Raw genomic sequence first — 13992 nt, forward strand, 5'->3', positions numbered from 1 at the left:
TTGTATATAAACATGACATAAAATTATAAATCGTGGCACACACTTAAAATTCAAGCATGATAAGCTAGTATCGTCACAAACAGTGGCTACTTCTTTCACAGTTTAATACTCATGATTTAATTATTAAAGTTTAAAAATATAAAATTCTTTTTAACCCAAAACCTATAATTAAAAAAAAAGCCAAAAATCTCAACAGCCAAAAATTAATAAAGTGTATTTATTTTATTTATTTATAGAAAGTTAACAACCATGCCTCCAAATTCTCCCCAACCAACACTAACTTCTTCTTGCAGTTCACACACACACACACAAACATTAAACATAATATTCTTCTTCTCTCACTAAAATGTCACCAGAGCCACCATCAGTTCACCACCAGTAACCAAACCACCAAATGGGTAAGGCTTCAAGGTTCTTCAAATCACTCCTGGGATTCAAAACCACCACAGACTCACCACCAGATCAACCAAAAAAGCCTCTAAACCGACGCTGGAGTTTTGGAAAACCCCGAACAGCTGCACACGCTCATAATCGTCGTACCAAATCTATCGATGGAACCTCGCTTCGTAGTAATCATCGTAATTCCTACACGAATGAAGATCCTATCGAGCAACCGATTGCATTGGCTGCTGCCACGGCTGCAGTAGTTGAGGCTGCCGTAGCTGCGGCTCACGCGGCGGCGGAGGTGGTGCGGATGACCGGTGGAAGTGTCGGCTACGGTGGTCGTCATGAAATGGCTGCCGTCAAAATTCAGTCATGTTTCCGAGCTTATCTGGTATGTATGTATGTATGTATAATTACATAAGGCTAATCTAGTCTTTTTGTGATTCTTTTTAAACCGGATTGCTTACCGTATTGAATATATTCAACCAGCTTAAGAAACGGATGACTTCATAAATAAATATATATAACGAATTTAAGATAAAAATTTTGACTAACTAATCTTTTGATATGTATTTACAATGCTAACATGAAATATGAAAAGTGTCATGAACGTAAGAATGTAGGATCTAGCCTCAAGTAGGGTATACTTTGATCCGAAATCCAACTCGAGAAAATTCATACATGAACTGAAAAACCCGAACCCGAACTAAAGTAATTTCGGTTGGTTTTTGGGTTCAATTCAACGTTTCGGGTCATTCGAAAAACCCGTATAAATTTTTAATAATAAAACCAAATATATTTTTAGGTATAAATAGATTAAACCTTGGACATTAAGGTTATAATAATCCAGCCCAAATCTACGTTCCTATTTCATATATAATGGATCGACTGCTTATTATTAATTTATGTCTTGATTTATTATCGAACACCCTAATCCAAACAGTTGAAAACGATATTTTTGCTAATTTTTATTATGTTTGGACTTTGTTAAATTTACACTTTCTGGGATTGATTGAGTGATGTTAGTTTATTATATGGTTATTTATGTTACGGGTGTAGAAGAAGATGTTGTTTTAATTTTAGTATTGTAGTTTTTAAATTTTGTAGTTTTGTTTTCTATGATACTCAACACCCAATTAGCCCACCTCGAAACCCAAATTACCCGAATCTGAAAAAACCGTAAGAGATTCGGGTTGGGTTTCGGGTATTGATTTAAACTTTGACCCTCGAAGAACCTGACCCGAAAAACTCGAAACCCAAAAAACAAACCTGAAGAACACCCCTGGCCTGAAGTAGTAATGTAATATAATTATTAGGAAAAGAGATTTTGTAAGAACAGATAGAACAAATATAAAATTTGAAAGTCCGATCCAATTAACCACTTCTCTATTTCGCATGTTCATCTGTTCAACCGGCTGGATTGATAGCTGGTCAATCAAAATAAAGGTCGAATCGACCAAATGTGTTACATAGACGTTTCTAGTTTGATTGGTCGGTCCGTATAATGTAACAAGAACATTGATCTTTTTCTAACCGATAATATGTTCACTAGTTAATAAAACATTGTATGGGCGTAAATAAGCAGACTTGTTTGTGGGCAATTCAAGATCGATTTTCTTAAATATCTAATCGAGCTAATGAGTTTGAAAACTTACAAGTCGAGTTTGATATTTGAATATGAAGCTTTAATTAAATAAGTCAAGCTTGAGTTATATTAAACAAGTCAAACTGGAGATTAGTCAACTCATTTACACCCTTACAAGATTGCAGATTTATTTTTAATTGTTTTATAAATTAATCTTATAAAAAGAACCTGGTTAGTAGTTAGAAATAAAATAAAAACCACGCTATACAAGTCTAAATGCAAATATTTCAATTTAATACTGATGGATGTATGATGTGTGAAATTATTGGAAGACATGATGACTTATGACCCATGACTTTTAATACCTTTTGTTTTATTAAGTTGACAGGTAAGTTGTGATGGTTTTCAACTCAAACTGACTACCCTTAACTTTTGTATGGTCACTATCGTCTTTCTGGTTTAAACCATATCCCATAATTAAATGCACAAATAATTCCATGAGCGTATTTGTAATATCATGATGTGACGTTTATATAACTATTTATCAAATTCTGATTGGTGGTTTATTTTGATTCATTTGTTTTCTATATAAAACGAAACAAATTGTTCTCTTTGTAAAACTAAAATATTTTTTTATCTGAAATACACATAATATATTAAATATATGTTGTTAAATAATCACAAAAATAAGTTAAAAATGCACCACAAATAACAAGTTTAATGTCTAATTTTTCAATTTCATCTCACTTTTAGAAATACTTGATTAGTACATTTTTAAGTTTATAACGACTCTATTCGCATTTGGTACTTATGTCAAGTGATAAAATTACAAGTTTGGTGTCTAATTTCTTAATTATCATATCATTTTGATAAATATTTGATCAATGCATTTTGAAGTTATTTAACGAGTTTATTTGCATTTAGTATTTATATCGAGTAAGAAAATCTGTAACTGCAGTGAATTAATCAAAACGCAAATTAAGTTTAGAAAACAATCAAAACGCTATTTAAATCTAACGAGCTAATAATTAACATATCAAATATTATCTATAAGTTTAGTTAAAATTTTTATCATTTAGTAAATTTTAAAAAGCAGTTAACAATATAACAAGTGTATTAAATAAAAAAGATATTCATACAACAATATTTTTTCTGGTTGAACAATTTACACACCTACATGGCTACATTCCTACATCATGGCCGCTATATGTCGCTAGTAATTATTGTTGTACTATAAAAGTTGTGTGCCTGTGACAATATTAATTTTTTACTTTAAAATTTTGTAACATTATTGTATAGTACAACAATCAAACTGCAAAAGATTGATTTTGAATTGGATTTTGCAGGCAAGGAGGGCACTAAGGGCTTTGAAGGCATTGGTGAAGTTGCAGGCGGTGGTGAGAGGTCACATTGTGAGGAAGCAAACCACGGATATGATGCGACGTTTGCAGGCTTTGATCCGGGCCCAAACGCGTGCACGCGCAGTGCGATCCCAGGTCAATGGTTCAACCACCAAACAACCATCTCACTTTCAGCAACATGTAAGCCTTCTTCACCCTTTACACCCTCCACAACTTTTTAAATCTGGTATAACAGATATTCTAAATTTGAATTTTCAGGGACCTCCAACTCCGGAAAAGGTTGAACATTTTCCACATACGAAACATTATCATCGCTCCATATCAAGGGTACATTCACTATAAGTATAATCATTCATAAAGAGTCTGCGGGTGTTAAATGGGTCGTGTTCATGGACATGCATGCAACACGACTCATTTACCTGAAACTTTAATTTACTTTTCTCTTTGCATATTATTACAACATTATAAATTGACAACAAAAACTACAAATTTATATAATATAATTACATTTGAACTATAAAACATCAAAGTCATTTATCATTTAAATTCTATCATAAATTAGCCACCAGTTTAAGTTAAGACATAAAATATTTATTTATGAGTACGTGTATAGATATAAACGTGTTAAACAGGTTAACTCACGAAGTACGAACCATCCATGTTCCAAACATGACTTTTTTGTGGGATTTTGGATATCTTAGACATGATACTAACATAAGCCAACCATTGAATGCAGAGGAACGCTTCAAAATCTTATGTTCGAGGTATAACTGGTCAAGAAAGAATGTCTCTAGACAGCTCAACTAACCATGAAATTGACAAGATAGTTGAAGTAGATACTGGGACATCCCATGTAATGACAAAAGGAAGAAAGCTCTATCAACCTGACCAAATCAATTTTTGGAATAGTCATAGTTTGACCAAATCAAGAGGATCAACACTTCAACAACCAACAAGCTCAAGCCCTTGTGCATCTTGTGAAGTGAATTCTTTTTATGATTCCAGAAGTTGCATTAGCAGCTACTCAGACCACCCAAACTACATGGCTAACACAGAGTCGTCACGGGCTAAAGTAAGGTCTGTTAGTGCTCCAAGACTAAGGCCTCAACTTGAGGCTTCTAATTCAACAAAAAGGGATTTGGGTTACAAATATGTTATGGGCATGCAACGGGGACCCACTACGCGTGATAGTTACACTAAGAAGATATATCATGGGTCTGGCCGGCTTGATCCGGTTGAGATGTCGGTCTACGATAAGGAAAGTGAATTTTGTGTTGGTTATTGGAATTAATGTTTTATAGAACGGAGTTGGTGGTTGATGCTAATTTGTATGTACGTTATAGGTTTATATATATATGTTTTGTTTGTTGTATCATGAGGAGACATGTCTATGTCTATTCAAGATACTTTTGCTTATCAGAATTGATGCTATAGTATGCTTACTGTAAACATGTGTGGTGCTCTCTAAATGCATAGCTCTTTCTTGTTGTATTTTTGTTTGGTAGTTTTTCATAACCGTCAAACCACCCCGGCTGGGCAAACTAAACTGTTTTTGGTTATTTTAGCCGGTTTGGTATGAAACACTGTGCCTTATAGAGGTTGTGGTTGATAACAAACTTATCATTCAATTCGAAACCTTGAATTCACAAGCGAACCAAAGTATTTGGGTTCAGTGGTTCATTATTATCTGCACACAGCATAACCGGAAATGAAAACTATAAAAGAAAACAATACATATTAAAGCGATGTTTGGATGTTAATTAGTTTATGACAGCATCCAAACACTGTTAACTCTAAACAAATTTAGAGAAAGACTCGCTAATTAAACTGAATCAAATAGTCTCGTATTCACATGTGGTGATGGAGCCATGGAGCGCTAGTTGTAGCCTTTAACCATGGTTAGGTATGAACTAAACATATAGTCCAGACGTCTATGAACCCATAATTCTGAACTTTGCTTCATGTTTCCTAAACCAGCAACCTTAAACTTTGTCCAGTAATCTTTTGGTTGACGAGATGTACACTGATAGGAATGGTCAACTTCATTCGAAGGTGCCTTTTGAGCTAAACGCTATCTTTAATCATGTAAGGTCAGGGGGAGTCGAGAACGAAAACCAACTGTTTTCATGTCTAAAACTGCTTCCAAAAGTTGGGGAGTCACCATTTTCAATAAACCCGAGTGTAGATGAACTAACGAACGAATTAAGACCCGAGTTTCCAATCACTGACACCATTAACCTTACGCCTGTTAAAGGGTTCAGACATCATAAGGGACGGTTTAACTATGTAACCTTTTGCAAATCGAGCAAAGCCTAATGCCAAGTTGGTTGAGCAAACATTTGAATCATTTTCTAATACTTTTCTTTGATTGTTAGTTGGCAGAAAGGGAGGCGTGTTTAAAATCCAACTTCCTGATCTTCAAATAGCAGTTCCAATGGTTTTTGATTGCATTATAAGACCTGCCAATTTATAAAAATAAAAAACGCCCAAACAGATTTGGCAAATATAATATGCTAAACTTGATTAAAAAAAATACGTTGTGACATTTATAAATCTCTTTCTAAAGGTACTACTGCATGAAAATGGAATGAACTTAAACATAGTTACCTAAACATGTGATGAACTTTCGTTACATTAAATGCTAAATTTTAAAGTTCATTAAACTTTTCAGTAATTAGGCTAAAGTTTATTACATTTTCATGCAATAAGGTCATTTTTAATACGAGTGATCAAGTTGTGTACATTACAATGGTGCTGCTAAACGCACCGTCCTCCGGTCTATTTTTATTAAACATACCTCATCCCTCAAGTTTTACATTAATAAGACTTAGGGTATGTTTGGTACGGAGTAATGGAATAGATGAGGGAATGGAATGGACGTGGTAATGGAATGGAGAAAGGAATGAAATGGATCATTACCATTCCATTATCATGTTTGGTTACCATATAAGAATGGAATGATTAATCACTTTATCATTATTAATATTTTTATTAGTAATAATAATAATAAATAAATAAATAATATTAATAATAAATGAATATTCATAATAAGTATTTTTAGGATCTCGTGCTACAACGAGATCGTTAAACTGTATATGCGTTGTGAAATGTTAACTCATATAATTTAAAAATAAAATATATTGATAATGTAGTAATAGTTCTAATATAATAATAGTTATATTATAATATACACAACGATAATGATAATATAATAACTATAATTAGAAAATAATAATAATATAATTATAATTTTATAATAGTAATAATGATGTTGACTTTTTGACTTTTTCTTTCCTTGAAGGAATGAAAAAAAAACACCTATACCCAAAGGAATGAAAATCCTAAAAATGGAAGGAGTTTCATTCCATTTAGAATGATCCATTCCATTCATGCATGGTAATCAAACAAGTTTTTTTTCATTCCTTTAGAATGGCTTATTACATTCAACCTTTCATTCCTCCATAACAAACAATACCTTAGACCTTTTTGTTGTTTCTTTTGTCATTTTATTATCTTTTATTATCATTATTTTTAAAAAACATGTTTTTTATATTTTTATTTAAAAGTTTTTTTTTCTATTTATCTTTTTATGTATATTAAAAAGCATTTTTTAAAAAAACCCAAAACATTTTTTTTCTTATTTAGAAAAACATTTTTTATTATTTTTATAAAACATTGTTTTTTTTTGTTTTATAAAATGCTTTTTTTTCTATACCTATTTTAATCTTTTTGAGTTTTTGGTGAGCGTTTTTTTTTTAAATTATGAGATGGTTTACATTCTTTTAAAAAAAAATCACATTGCTTTTTTCTTTTTAAATAAAAGGGTTAAATAACATATAACTTGATAAACAAATTTAACTCTTTTCTCGGGTAACATTAATCTCATGTACGCGAATCTAACAAAATATATTTCAAATTGTTTTGAACACATTTCATAAAAAATAAAAAACTATCCAGAGAAAGTATGCAAAACTTTTAATGCATGTAAAAAGTTAACAAACTTTTAATAAGATCTTAAAGAAATAAAATAATAAAATCAATAACAAAAATATATAAAAAAGTCTATAAAATAAAAATAAAAAATTAATAGTTAATTTTTTATTTAATATTTTGAGATAATTATAAAATAAATTTTCATACAATCATGCGTGTCAACTGACTTTATAGTATGATCATCTTACTAAACATAAATGAAAAATTAATAAACTAAAATAACTATAATACAGGCAAACAAATAGTTTAATTTGACCTCTTTGGTCCATGGTCCTTTGATAATTTTAGGATTAAGAACTTTTTCCATGTAAACACTGAACATTTGTCCGCCCCAGAATCTGTTTAGCTTCACAAAACAAAAAACAAAAAAAGAAGAAACTAAAGTTAAAAAACCACTATGCACACATATATTTGTTGCATGATGGCAAGCTCACCAATCTTTTTCCAGTTTCTTTCTCTAGGAAGTGTTTGGCTTGTAGGAATTCATAGGATTTTAAAGGAAATTGGAATTTAAATTCCATTCTTTAACATGTTTGATTGGTTAAAAGAAGAAATTGGAATTGAATTATATTTCAACCAAATCATCCCATCCACAGAATTCCAAATCCCTCATTTTTTTTCTATTGAATGCTTGAATAACTGTAAGGCCCCCGACCTCAGGTGCTCTACTTTTACTCGGGTTAGATTTACCTATTCACGTAATTCGTAAATTAGAGTTAATTAAAACAAATTGCGAAATATAAAGTCAACCAATCTTACATAACATAAGTACTTGTTTAAACGGAAATAACATAAGTCTTGAATATTTAACATAAATAACACGTGTATTCTCTTATCTTCGATGCCAGTCTTCGTCTTATTGCCACGTGTCTCCCTATAAGCAACTTGCCTGCGTGCATACTTAAAGTCAGCTACGCTGAGTTAGTTCTAATTAATTAACATACATTATATTCACTTACTTATTAACACGCGTCCGAAGATACGTATTAATTACTTACCTGTTCATCTATCGTTCATACATAAATACATACATACGTTCATACAATCTTCATACTTTATCTTACTTTCTTTAATTAACACATACGTGTTCATTCTATATTTTAAAGAGCCTTTCGCCCTATAATCTTCGCAGATAATATTAGGGTCTGCAACTCTCTATTCTTCGCAGATATTATTAGGGTCCGCAACCCTTTACTTTTCGCAGATATTATGTGGGCATGCATCTCTCTATTCTTAGCAGATATTATTAGGGTCCGCAACCCTCTATTATTCGCATATATTATTAAGGTCCGCAACCCTTACTAACCATTCAACCATACAATCATACATTCATTCGTTTCATACTTTCATTCTTCAATTATAATATAAATAATTATAACTACATGCATACTAGATTAATCATTCAATAACGTTCACATGCACAATCATATATCTAATATACACTTATCATTTAAGGTAAGTGTATTAATCTAACATATCATAGTATGCACACAACCCCGAAAAACGTATCATAGAAAAGGGGCTAGAACTCACCTGTAGTCGGTTCCGCTTGGAGTTAATTGTAATGTCTTTCTTCAACTGTGCTCGACTAACTGTTAATAACGTACACGTATTAATCTCTATATTTGTTTGTTATTTATTTCTTAAGTTAACAAAGTTAACTTTTAAGTTAACTAAATCGAACATATAACCTCCTTAAACTGATCGTATTAGTTCAATATACTTAACCTTATTTTATTATTGAACCGACTTCATTAGTTTACATTCTTAACAATATTTATTATTATACATATTTCATTATTATATTATTTCATTACTATTAGTTCACATTCTTAACTTATTTCATTATTATGTTCCACTCCCACTCTTTTACTTGAGACGGGTCACGAGTTGTTAAACGAGTCGGGTTACAGGTTTGGGCTAAGTCCTTGTAGCTTACATATTTGTTTTATTATTATTTTCAATATTAGTATTATGAAATTACCATAATACCCTCCTAAACCTAGGTATTTAACCCGTGTCCCAATGCTCCCCACCCCCACCCCGTCTCTTTCTTCATCATTCACTCTCTGCACCATCGCCGCCCCCTCCATTTCCGGCCACTTGACGACAGTGAACAGGAACTGGGTGGACCAAGTGTAGCTCTAAATCGATTCGCATAGGAAGGCTCAATTGAGTCGCATGAAAAGGGTTCGCACGAAAATGACTCGCATAAAAGAATTCACACGAGAACGATTCGCATGAAAACAAGTCACGCGAATGGTTTGATTGAGTTGCACAGGGGCTCGAGCGACTGGTTCTTCTCAGACGAGTCGCATACCGGTTCAGTCGTATCTTGACCTGATTCCCCTGCGACTCGAGCCGTTCTGGGTTCCATGTCAGCCCTTCTTGGTTCGAGTCCTCTCATGACTCGAGTTCCTTAGCCTTTGGCCGATCCATTGGGATCCAGTTCTATGTTTTCACGTTAACTACTCGAGCCAGTGGCCTGAACCGTTCCTTGTTTATCTCCACTCAACCGCCGTAGGACTAGAACCCCCTTCCCATGTCGAGCTAAATGAGTTTAACCCGAGGTTACTCAGACCTCATTCAAGAGAACCAGATTCATTTTTTATTACTTATATCATTATGTGTAATCAGTCTTGACCAAAAACCCCATTCTTTTGCTTGGTTCATTTTGAGTTCTGTTAAGTCGGTTTATAGGCTCGTTTGTTATTAATCTTAACGAAAAGAGAATGAAATGAAAATGAATACCTATAATGTTTACCTTTCGATGTGATTAAACTAGGTCTTGGATGTTTGGAAATCTTAAATGGTTCTTTTAGAACTTGGATAGAAATGGTTTTAGGGTTTTAGGCTTTAAATAGGAAAAGCCTAAAGGCTTTTGGGCTCATAATCATTTTCAAGTCTAATACAAATCTCCTAATCTTATCCATTCTCTTCATATTATTTAATTATACTAAATAATGTAACACGACATTTAATTAAACGAAAACCTATTTTATTATCTAGTCATTCTCAAAATAAGGACGTTACAATAACCCATGAAATGTTTACAATATTACAAAAATATCCTTGATAGTTGAAAGATGGTTGGCTATCATCTCCTAGTCTCTACCGTCAACTAAATTTTATTCCGGCCTCCACCAAGATTTTCTCCGACCTCTACCACCAGCGTAATTCCGGTGACTGACACACGTTTTTCCGACAAGCCCCCTTTGGTTTGTCAAACCTACCTTGAAACACCAGCCAGCACCACCAGCGTTTCCGGCAAATCTGAACCTCCGAAAGTCCTTATTTTCCGGTTATCAATTTTGATTTCCAGTAATGGTCGGAGTTATTAGGTTTTCAGAATAAGATAGCTTTTGAGATACAAATAAATTGAGATGAGAGAACAAAAACGAAGAGATTAAAGTTGTTGTGGTGTGTGGGGGTTGTTGTTGGCGACTTTAAAGAGAAAGACCATGTCAAGATTACCTTGGCTAAATAAGAATTTATATCAGAAATTCTAGGGACATAATATGCTGCGTATATAACTATACTCGGCGTATTGGTAGTCTTTTTTTAGCAAAAACCCATCTTTTTTCGTCTTATTATGTTTTTTTTTCCTTTCCACTAATTTCTTGCTTTTATATTCTATTTTTTTTAAAAAGGTTTGTTTTTTGATTTATTATTAATAAATTTTAAATAGTTGTTATTAACAATCAACTTGATTTCTAGGAGTTCGTACAAAACAATAAACACATGTATACACCAAAACAATAAACACTTATATCACCAAAACATGCATTTTATACAAAACAACGAGTTCATACAAATAAAACAAAATATAAAAATCTATCTAAACGCCCCATTGTTGGTAACGTCGTTGCCCGTAAACGCCGCATCGTGATCGTCGCTATGGTCGTCGCCCCGCGCCTGACGCCCGATCCTTGATCGTCTTCGTCCACGTGCTCGTCTTGTGGTCAAAACTAGGTTGGGGGGGGGGGGTACTGTGTACATCTCACCACGTTGAGTTGCGCCCAAGTAAATAACGACCCATGTCATCTGACCTGCATCTGTAGCATCCCCCGCTCAATGAGCTGTAACTGGGTGTTAGTGCTGGTATCCAAACGCACGACGCGATAATTATGGGGGACGTGTTGCGACGGCGGCTAATGTCAAATAATAATAAAACGTTTAATAATTAAACGAATTAAAATAACCCTAAACGACAATATAATATACGTACCTCATGTGTGTCCAGATCAGGAGCCGTGCTCCCACCATCACCCGCATCCGCGCCGGCCCCCGCCTCAGCACCCTCGTCGACTTGCTAGTCGACAATCTGCACCTCAGCCGCCGTGAATGGGGGAGGTTGGACTAAAGGACCGGGAGGGGGCGCACACCCCAACCCCGGTCACGAGATGATAGTACGGGCCGTTGGCCCCTCAAACGACAGAACAATATGCATGCTCGAGCAACGGCCGCGGAGGAATCCCTAGGATAGATAAAGCATCTACCTACCCTCCGTACCTCAACGAGATCGTAATCTGGGTAACGTACGGGCCACCCAGCAAAGACACATGTTCACGTACCTGTGCAATGAGACCTTGATGGCGGAGACCTTTTCTTTGTGGCCCTAACCCCGAAAGCCTCATCACTAATCGTGCTCCACCAGATCTGCAAGTCGTCGTCCGGTAATTGGAGTATGCTCTCCGTGTAAAGCGGAAGCCGTACCTCGGCCTCCGTGTATAAATCATGCGCCACGACGAACTCCTCCATAGAGAGTTGGATATCGTCCCCGAACATGCGAAATCCGCGTGACGAACATCTGCACCTGGCTGCCTCATTCGGATCTCCCCCGTACCCGCCGCGCGCGGCCTGATATAATATAATATAATATAATATAATATAAACATCGACTCTAGGGCGTACCCTCACCAATGTAGTCGGTCGCCCGATCCCGGACGACACAATCGTCTAAAAACTGCCAACAATGACCGTGTTATAACGCGGGGTCATCCGTAGGAGGCGCAGATACCAGACGGAATGGTCAGTACCGACCTAAAATTGTAGATGTGGGTAATCAATTAAAACACCGTCACCCTCTATCTGGTGCTTTTGCTCTTACTCCACATCCTCATTCTCCATATAATATAATATAACAATAACAATAATAATAATAACAATAATAATAATAATAATAACAATATTAATAACAGTAATAATAATAATAGTTATAGTAATAATAATAAAAGTAATAAAAATAATAATAAAAACAACAACAACAACAATAATAATAAAATATTATAGACCAGAAGCGGCGTATAGCACTGTACGCCGCCTCTTATCTTCCCTACCAAACGACTGGTCGGAATCCGGCCGCGTATTGTCGTCCCTTCCAAAACCCATCCACAATCATCAAAATTTTAATAATATTCAACCCCGAACCCTATAACCCTAAAATCTATATTCGAGATAACAATATCGAAGTATAAAATAATGAAAGGTACCTAGTGTCGGTTGTCAGAAGCTTCGGAAGTTGACATAATATGGCTGGAATCTGGTGAGTTTGTGTTTGTGTTTGTGGCAGATCCAGATAGGGAAACGAGAGGTTAAAAGGGGCCCTAAACGCGGCGTATATGGCCCCTTTTAACCTCCCGTTTTATTAAAACGGGCTATATTATTATTATTGTTGTTGTTGTTAATAATTATTATTATTGATATTATTATTATAATAATAATTATTTTTATTTTTATTACTATTATTGTTATTAATATTTTAATTATTATTATTATTATTATTATTATTATTATTATTTTAATTATTATTATATGAAAACCCTTTAATTATGATTATATGAAAACCCGAACATTGTTACAAATGATATTACAAATTTTAATACATAATTAAGTCATCCTAAATCTATGAAACCTTTGGGGGCTTGCAAAGTTTTGCTTAGATTCTTGTGCTGATTTATGTGGTCTTCGTAACATCTTTCCCACTGTTGTGCCTCTGGTTGTGCGTACCTTGCCCAATTACTTACTGGCCACGATATTTTGAAATCTCTTTCCAATTTTACATTGATCTAGTGGTTACCTCCATAATTAACGATGGTTATAAACCGGAATCTCAGACAGCTGGTTAGGACCAAGTCTCATCGGGAAATAAGAATGACTAATACTGTGCAACATTCATTACTTTTCAAACCCGAAAACCCAACCCATTTCGAATTTTCGGTTTTGTATATAATATATATATATATATATATATATAATATTCTCAAGTTTCGTTTCATGTAACGTTTGTTAATTTTTATTTTATTTGAATTTAAATTTGCATTTGCATTCGTTAAACCGACCCAGTTTGTCATTTTAACGTAAGCTTGTTCGTCATTTATCATATGTTCATTTTCTATCCGTATTGAATTCCGAGGATTTACGGTTATCATTTGTCGCTTTCAATTCATTTTGCGCAATTAACGAAAGTTAACGTTTTAAAGTTAAAACAATTTACAAACTATGCGGGTAATATATAAAAGTATCCAGGTTATATAAATTCTATTTCAAATAGATCGCATCTCAAAGTTTAAGGACTAAAGAGTAAATGTATTTTGAAAATTGATCCGTTTTATTAGTTAATGTGATCCATTTAGTTATAAATACAATCATATGTTATATATTATTTAA

General features: G+C 34.0%; 1 protein-coding gene across 2 annotated transcripts; it reads left to right on the plus strand.

Annotated features, from left to right (window-relative positions):
- Positions 1-370: 370 nt before the first annotated feature.
- On the plus strand, positions 371-4637 carry LOC143616042 (protein IQ-DOMAIN 22-like). Of its 2 annotated transcripts, XM_077089004.1 has the most exons (4): positions 371-775; positions 3316-3510; positions 3589-3657; positions 4067-4637. In XM_077089004.1, the coding sequence occupies exons 1-4, from the start codon at positions 395-397 to the stop codon at positions 4619-4621; spliced, it is 1200 nt and encodes a 399-aa protein (XP_076945119.1). In that variant the 5' UTR covers positions 371-394; the 3' UTR covers positions 4622-4637. The 2 variants fall into 2 exon arrangements, with proteins under 2 accessions (XP_076945119.1, XP_076945123.1); XM_077089008.1 differs by lacking the exon at positions 3589-3657.
- The last annotated feature ends 9355 nt before the right edge of the window (positions 4638-13992 follow it).

The sequence above is a fragment of the Bidens hawaiensis genome, unplaced genomic scaffold (assembly GCF_021521415.1).
Source record: "Bidens hawaiensis isolate Kalapana, Puna unplaced genomic scaffold, B.hawaiensis_p1.1 tig00002306_1, whole genome shotgun sequence".
NCBI lineage: Eukaryota > Viridiplantae > Streptophyta > Magnoliopsida > Asterales > Asteraceae > Bidens > Bidens hawaiensis.

What these genes read in the sequence shown, in the direction of transcription:
- LOC143616042 (XM_077089004.1), top strand. Translation starts at nt 395, where the DNA reads ATGGGTAAGGCTTCAAGGTTCTTCAAATCACTCCTGGGATTCAAAACC. An exon ending in CATCTCACTTTCAGCAACAT is followed by an intron (nt 3,511 to 3,588) that starts GTAAGCCTTCTT and finishes TTGAATTTTCAG; the next exon opens with GGACCTCCAACTCCGGAAAA. An exon ending in ATCATCGCTCCATATCAAGG is followed by an intron (nt 3,658 to 4,066) that starts GTACATTCACTA and finishes CATTGAATGCAG; the next exon opens with AGGAACGCTTCAAAATCTTA.